At 41.1% G+C, this 8,560-nt stretch overlaps 1 protein-coding gene across 1 annotated transcript; it reads right to left on the reverse strand.

Moving 5' to 3' along the window:
- Positions 1-3,258: 3,258 nt before the first annotated feature.
- LOC124594271 lies at positions 3,259-4,272 on the reverse strand. The gene has a single exon (XM_047132635.1). The coding sequence runs from the start codon at positions 4,270-4,272 to the stop codon at positions 3,259-3,261; it is 1,014 nt and encodes a 337-aa protein (XP_046988591.1).
- Positions 4,273-8,560: the final 4,288 nt, after the last annotated feature.

Genomic DNA, 8,560 nt, shown 5'->3' on the forward strand with positions numbered 1-8,560 from the left:
GCATTTTCTTAAGTACAGTGAATAGACGACACTCTAAATGTGAAAAAAACCCATAATGTAACATCACTTCCCTCATAGCTTGCCTTTGGCAACTCACATGATAGCAGTAACATTCTCCAGGCACTCACCAAAACCCATACCCTTTTATCAGATTGCCACAGGGTATAGCATATTCATCGCACCAAATCACTCATTTTCAATCATCCACTGTCGAATGATGTTGCCCTTTACACTACCAAAGTGTCACTTAGGACTGACTATAGAATTCTGTGGCTAATGAGAAACTGCTCGACCATTGTAAACCATTCTTTTTAACTCCATACACACAGTCATTCTGTTAGATGGACTGCTGGTTGAACTTTGGAATTCATGAGTGATTCCTTCAACTGATTTCATGTGGTATTTTACAACCACCCTCCACAATGTATGACTGTCCTGGTCCATCAGTACATGAGGTCTGCCTTAGCTTAGCTGTGGTTGTTCCTTCACATTTTCACTTCACAATCACATCACCAGTGCTTGACTTGGGCAGCTTTAGAAGGGTTAAAATGTTCCTGATATACTCATGTAGTATCCATTGACTAGTCCTGGTTTGAAGTCACTGATCTCCCTTGACTGACACATTTTGCTGTTAACTGCTGCTCTTCTGACAACACAATGCTCCCTGCCTCCTTTTATACCAGCAGGTCTGGCTCATGTGACATCTAGCAATCAATTCCACATTATGTGGGGGTGTTTGATTACTTGTAATCGTTTAGCGTATAGACATGTATGTACAGAGCATATCTGCATGGTGAGTTATGCATGTTAGCAACATATTAATCTAAATATGCAACATAAATAACAACCATTCAACATCACTGATGACAGATATACTGACTGTATCCAATCAATAGTGTGAAAAGTAAAATTAATGGTTATGGAATGATTGAAGGTTAAGGTGTTAACGATCCATTGCTAACATACAGAGTTTGCATAAAGTCCTTACCTTATACATGAATAACACCTCAAATTAAAACATATAGCTATAAGAGATATACTTTTTTATTTGTTAGATGCATATTCCATTAAGCCACTTCAAATACACATAGACATGACTACCATAAATTGTGAAACTACAATATTTTTATCAGCTTATTTATAAAACAGCAACATAATGCTTAAGTCCATTCTAAAGATGCAAAAGGCTTCACTACACACATGTTCTTGTTTCTATGAAAAACTCTTAAAAAGTCAATTTTAACACTGTCTTTAATTGCAAGGTAAATATTGACTCTTGTGGAGAAGGTATAGTTTAATTTCGCAGCTTCCAGGTATAGGTCTTCAGGGAAAGGTAATTAACGTGTTTTATCAGTTCCAATTAGGGATGGACCACTGTCAAACGCAGTGAAGGTTTCAGTGGCTAAATCATGGCCCTATGAAACTTCAGCTACACTTCAGGCACTCATATCATAGGTGACTAGGCAGAAGAGGTATGTCAGTGTAGTTTCTGCCTTCACAGATGAATTATACATTAAAATATGGGCCTACACTGAATGAACTTTGAGTAAAAGCAGAATTCTCTTCCTTTGTAAACCTTTTACTACTGCAAATAAGCTATTAAAAATACTTAGAACATTCTGTATCACTGAAAGATTTTATAATGGAACACATGTCAAGGCAGAGAGAGAGAGAGAGAGAGAGAGAGAGAGAGAGAGAGAGAGAGAGAATGCTTATTAAGTGATTACTGCTGAATGATGAGAATGATGTTGCTGAAAAAGAATAGTGTAGGTAGACAAAACGGGAAACTGTCAAATTCGTATTGGTAAACAATCAAGTGACTGTTGTAAACACCAAGACAGGACTTAATCCTTGGATTCAACCATAGACAAAAAATAATAACAGATTATTGCGTTGTAGCTTCCTGTCAGAATAAATGTGTGTGCCAGACCAGGACTCAAGACAAAGTCTTAGATATAGCAAGCATTAGTCTTTGTAACCACATTTGCACACCTAGTGGTGCTGTTCATAGTATTTGTCTTGTATTTCCAAAAACTGAGGCACAATGTTTTCATGTATTACAGTATATACCCCACTTTAAAGACTGGGCAAGATGATGTGCTAGTTAAGATAGTGGACTCTCAGGAGACATGATGTCATAAAGCTCTCCAGTCATTCTCATTTAGGTTTTCTGTTATTTCTTGAAATTACTACAAATCCATTGTGTGATAGTTCATTTGAACAGACCACACTCATTTTTTTACACTATCTGTGGTGTCACCGCCAGACACCACACTTGCTAGGTGGTAGCTTTAAATCGGCCGCGGTCCATTAGTACACGTCGGACCCGCGTGTCGCCACTGTGTGATCACAGACCGAGCGCCACCACAAGGCAGGTCTCGAGAGACGGACTAGCACTCGCCCCAGTTGTACGGACGACGTAGCTAGCGACTATACTGACGAAGCCTCGCTCATTTGCCGAGCCGATAGTTAGAATAGCCTACGACCTAGCAAGGCGCCATTAGTAACATTGCATGTATCTAAAGAGTCTCACTTGTATCGCCACAATCTCCAGATGTACCAAGGATGGATTAAAGTTGGGTATTACAGAAGCTACGTACTTTTCTTTATAGCATTCATTACGTATCCTGTTACAGACCTATCTCTTGCCTGCTAAACGCGTGCTTTTCGGCTTCCTCTCATTGTGTCTAGGCTGTCTTGTCTAGACACAACACTATCCTTATCCAATCAAAATCTTTATTTCATCTCTAATGAACTCATTGTCCACTAATCATTTATTGCTGATCTTGATTCCTTCCATATACTGGTACCAAAATCCTGTTGCTGTATTTGTGTCTATGGTATAATTTCTCTGAGGAATGTTGGTACAACAAAGTAGATGCATGAAGTGCTCTGCAGAGTTTGGGATGGGAGATATAGGTAAAGCAGAGTGTAACTTCAGATCACATGATTAGCTTGCTTGGATAGCTGCATTGGTAACAATATTCACCACAAAAGAAAAAGATGCCTTAAACTGAAGATCTACACTTGCACTCATATTTAATCTATTAGGACGTTTTGTTACAGTGTGCACCCTGTTACAGAATGAAAGACTGATTTTTGGAATTGTCTTTCGTTGAGTGGTGTCTGGAGAAATTTGAAATACATTGCTAAACATAGCACCTAGTGCTTTTTTAAGGACTAGATTCTGAAACGTGTGTTAGAGATGAAAAGAAATCTTCAGTCACGTTCTGAATAACCATTAGTGAACTCTCAGCTTCATTGTCTCCTATGTCTGTGAGCCTTCAACCTGTGACGCGAAATAACCGTAGAAACCTTAGCGTGAAGCAGCTCAGCAGCAAAGACAATGAGGCTGCAAGCTACCATGATTAAATATTGAAATCGGAAAGCCATGAAAACCAAAATTTTTGCTTGGGATCCACTATCTTTGATGAAAGCAGTGGGACACCAGGTGTAGTCTTCTCTGTCTTTCTGCATTTGCCTACGCATCGTTGCAGAGATCAAGTCTCCTTCTATCACCTGCTGGATTTTATGGTTCACCAGTGAAGCTAATAGCCGGTGTTTGGCGAAGGCTACCATGCGATACGCCGAGTTCACAGCGATAGGTAGAGGAGCGAAAGCGTACCTGGCACCAATCTTCATGTCTGCCCCTGATGTATATCTAAAGTTAAGCTCTGAGGCCAGCATTGCTATGTCCCTCTCGCACAACAAACGGTGAATACACTCGAGATACGGCGAACATGTCTTAGTTATTTCCGGAGAATTGGCCCGTTTAACCTTGCGGTAGAAGCTCGCAGCTTGGTCAACGGTGGCACATGTTATTCCAGAAGCAGCAAGCTCCTCTTCCGAGTGTATGCTTTGTGGGTACGAGGGATGCGTAACATAGCTGGTCATGGCAGACTGTATTACCGTCTGTATTAACATGCTAAACAGCACCCAGAAGATGAACAGCATCCTAGCACTGCAGGATCTCGGCTGCCTGACAGGAACTAAAATGAGTGCAGCGAATAGGGGGAAGAACCACTGTGTTGCCCACTGCGTGCAGACTCTGTGCCGAAAAGGCAGTATGGCGCCAGCGCAGAAGGACAAGATGATCAGTGCAGATGATGCTAGCGCCGTAGCTGGCACGATGGCCGTCACAATGGTCTCCCAATGAGTTCGTGGAGACAGCGGCACGAACCAGAGCAGAGAGTCGCTCACGTGGGGCGTCATCGGCTCCAGTGGCAGATCCAGTGCAGAACTCATCTGCAGTCCTCCCACTGCCAGGTCCATTTCTCCTGAGACCAATTTACCTGCGTTTAAAAATGCAATCTTTGTATTAAGTCTTCTAAATATATCATTTAGGCTATATGAGGGCAAGATGTTCTCAGCCAGTTATAGAAATGAAATGGGGACACAAAGTCATGCCCCATAGCTAAAGATATAGCAAGGACACTAAGTGCATTTTTTATGGCATACCGGTTGTTAGAGTGAAAAGGAAATTTCATACATACTCTAAACCTTCTGAATGTTCCTATCTCAGAAAAAGTGAGATGTAACCAGGGCTGATTAGTGAACTTTTTTACAAGACAGGCAACGTCAGACATTACTTGCCTTTCCTTGGGCCCTTGATAAGAACTTGAAAATAAAGCTAAATCTAGCTAACTTGGAAATGGGTTGATTTTTCTTTTAAAATAAGTTATACAGAGACAATTTTGTGAATCTCATTCTAGTGCTAATTACTGATAGAAAAAACAATACATTTCCATTTAAAGTAATTCTTGAGGTCTTCAAAGCTTACTGTGCAAGTAGAAAGGACTAGATCATCGCATATTGTGATTCTAACGTAAATAAAAATGTTCTATCCATTACACATAAAATTTATGTTATTGTTTTAGTTTAATAATACAACGTTTTAATTCTATAATTTACATATCACCTACCTTCCCATCAGAAAAAAATGAGACGTAAATACAAAAAGTATCATCTATGTTTATACCGACGTGTTAAATAAAGGCTACTGTTTAACTGCGTAAGTTGTATGTTACATGTGAAGAAAACTCACCATTAAGTAGTTAAATTTTAGATAATTTGCTATGAAAATAGTTGAAAATTGGTAAATATGGTCAAATTTTTTACGTATGCCACTGGAAAGGAAAACACAAATATGTTTAAAGAGAAATATTCTCTTAATAAAGTCATGCATAATTCTTACTGTTTTTCAGTGGTTCAGTGTTGTATCCATCGACAGCTCTTCCCTTGAATAAAAGATCTTCATTTACTCAGTTTGTCAATTTTTGAAATACTCCTTTCAGCAGTAGCTTCAGATGTGGATCAAGCCAAGATGATTTGTATGTTACAAAAGTATTAGGTAAAATGTTAATATAATGGCGTTTTGTCGTATAAGTCAAGGAGTTTTGTGGAGAACTTCCAACACTAAGAATGGGTGGTAAGATCAAAAACTTCATTTATTTACTTCCTCTGGATGTCACATTCATCACCAGCACTTAACACAAAGAATCATCCATGCGGTCTTTAGTTTTCAACCATCCCACTTTGGCAGATCATGAATATCGTACCATCCAGTAAGCTGACTGCCCGTAACCTAAAATCGAACACAGCCTGTTCTACCTTGGCCCCTGGTGTCACCTGACTTCAATCCTCTGTATTATTCTGTCTGGGTTCGTCACAAATCTGCAGTGTACAGCACTCCCATTGGTACGATTGAAGAACTGGAGGAGTGAATTGTACAATCCTGTGCAGATTTACAAGATGACTCGGAGGTGTTTGAAAGAATTCACAAGACAGAGAAGAGACGAATGCAGTATTCCCTCAAAATGTGATAACGACACTTGAAATGCTTCAACTGGTTCGAGTGTACTGCAGCTTTCCGCAACCTTTCAGTATTTGTGACGCAGCTTTCAACCATCGCCTCCTCCCACCCCCACTCCTCGTAGGATAACTATATTACTGCGCTAGTAGCTAGGGCAACATAATCACGAACCTTACAAACTACCAGGAATAGGTAAATTTATTCCTATTAGGCAACTCTGATCCGCAAGATTAACAACATCAGAATCGATTGCCCTCTATTGCTTTCTGTCTTCGGGTAGTGTGCGAAGATACTCCCAGACGCCTCTTGACTGCTGAAGAAGTCTATGAAACTTCAGGGCACATGGTGAAATAAAAAGACAATTTATTAAGAAATCGCTTTTTGGATTTTGGGCAGGGTGGATTCATGAGCTCCCTGCATTGAAAACAAGAGCTTTTCGTATACTACTACCATTTGAACATCCTCCCTTTCCGACAACAGATTTCCTGCGTTGGCCGTTTTGAAGGCGAAATGTAGATCTGAGATAAACAGAGAAGAATTCGATGTCTATTTCTAATACCAAACCCTCCTTCGAAAAACTTTGCTCTGCAAGCCAGGCATAACGGAGTCACTAATAATTACAAAATTTGTTTTTAATTTAATGTGGAACAATGAGTTATTTAATGCATTGTGCAGTAAGGATACAATCCTATTTATAAGTGCCTTACATCAGTGTAGAAGAGAATTTTAACTTTATGTCAGAAGGAGTTTTCTTTTCTTTTAGTTAATTAATCAGTTTTGAATCAATTAATGTAATCTCGCACCCCCACACCCAAATTAATGTTAATGAGGCCCTAGTAAGGGCAGGGGGGGGGGGGGGGGCGGCAGGGATCCACAGGCTGAGAGTAACTGGTGTAAAGTAAATTGTAATGTGTAACGTGCTGAAGTACAATGACGGCAACAAAAATCGCAACACCAAGAAGAAGTTGTGCGACGTATATGAAAGCAGGTAGGCGTGTCACATCTGAAAGACAATGCCTATTCAAATTTCGCGCCAGTCAGATAAGAGTGGCGCTAATATAGCCGCTACGAGGGTACAAATCAGGTTTGCTTCAAATACACGCTGTAACGGTCATTAGTCTTAGTTACCTTTTCAACTGGAGATCGTTTGATGTTAGTCAAGACTGCCTTTAAGGCTACAAAGACTTTATCAACACCTCACTGCGTTTATGCGAGGTCATGTAATACGGCTAAGAGAAGCTGGATAATGCGATATTTGAGAAAGACTTGGCAGGAATGTAGCCGCTGTACACGATTGCAGGCAGCAGTTGTCACGAGAATCTATGGTCGCAACAAAACCGGGCTCCGGACGGCCACAAGGCGCATCGTACTGCATCTGCAGCAGCAATTTGAGCAGTATTTGACACCACAGTGACACAACGAACTGTTACGAATAGGTTACTTTCATGGACAGATCCGAACCAGACGCCCCGTTGCGTGCATTCCATTGACCCCAAACCTCCGCCACTTGCGACTTCATTGGTGCCAAGCGAGAGCTCTTTGGAGGGCAGGGTGGAGGTCTGTTGTGTTTTATGATGAAAGCTGTTTCTGCCTCTCTACGAATGATGGCCGTGTGTATGTTAGAAGGAGGCCGGTTGAGGGCCTGGTTTGCAACAAACCTGTCTGCGTGCTAAACACACTGGACCTACATCTGGATTTGTGGTCTAGCGTACGAGATCAGCCGAAACACGCCAATCTAGTGATTCGACCAGATGTGCTGCCATTCATGAACAACAAGCATTCCTAGGGATATTTTCCAATTGGATGCCGCTCGCCCACATACCGCTGTTGTAACCCAACATGCCCTATAGCCTGTCGACCAGATACCTAGGTTTGTTCGAACATCAAATCCGTCTCCAATGGAGCACATATGGGACATCATCGGAAGACATCTTCAGCAATATTCACAAACAGCGTTAACCGTCCATGTATTCACCGACCCAGTGCAACAACAGGCCCGGAACTCCGTTCTACAAACTGACATCTAGTACCTACATAACACTGTGCATGCGCGTTTGAATACTTGCATTCAGCATTCTGGCGGTTAAACAGGATATTGATATACCAGCATTTCACATTTGCAATGGATTACCTCTTGCTTACATTAACCTGTGATGTTGCAATGTTAATTTCTCGAATAACTCACCTAGACAAATATATTCTTGGAATATCTTTACATTAATTATTTTTTGGTGTCGTGATTTTTTTTCCAGTCAATATAGTAGTGTATTTTGAGGTGGGGCGTGGGTGAAATTTGAGCGCAACTAGATGGCAACTTCGTCGAAAAGTTTACGTTTCAAATACGTTTGTACTAAGCAGGACCCAATTTGATAATGAAGTCAGTGGCAGCTCGTAATCTCTCAATGCATTTGTCTCGCAAAAGTCTCGTTTCTTGACTTATGTCTAGTGCAAGACTTTGATTACATTTTCGTATAATTTCAGACGTGTTAGCTTTCGCTACTAATCATGATAAATAATGTGTATAATATTGTGTTTAGGCGCTTCTGGCGCCCCCCTCAGCTTGGTGCCCAAAGCAGCCGCTTGTGTCGCTTGAGCCTTAAACCGGCCGTGGGTATAGCTACAGTCCACAGACACCACAGCAAGGCGAGGGCAGGGAACGACAAAGAAGCCCGATAAGTCTACAGTCATCTGACCTAGTAAACAGAAGTGTGAAAGAAGGTGGGCAAAGGCAGGGCCGCACCGAGGGGT

Source organism: Schistocerca americana, chromosome 2 (assembly GCF_021461395.2).
Source record: "Schistocerca americana isolate TAMUIC-IGC-003095 chromosome 2, iqSchAmer2.1, whole genome shotgun sequence".
Lineage (NCBI taxonomy): Eukaryota > Metazoa > Arthropoda > Insecta > Orthoptera > Acrididae > Schistocerca > Schistocerca americana.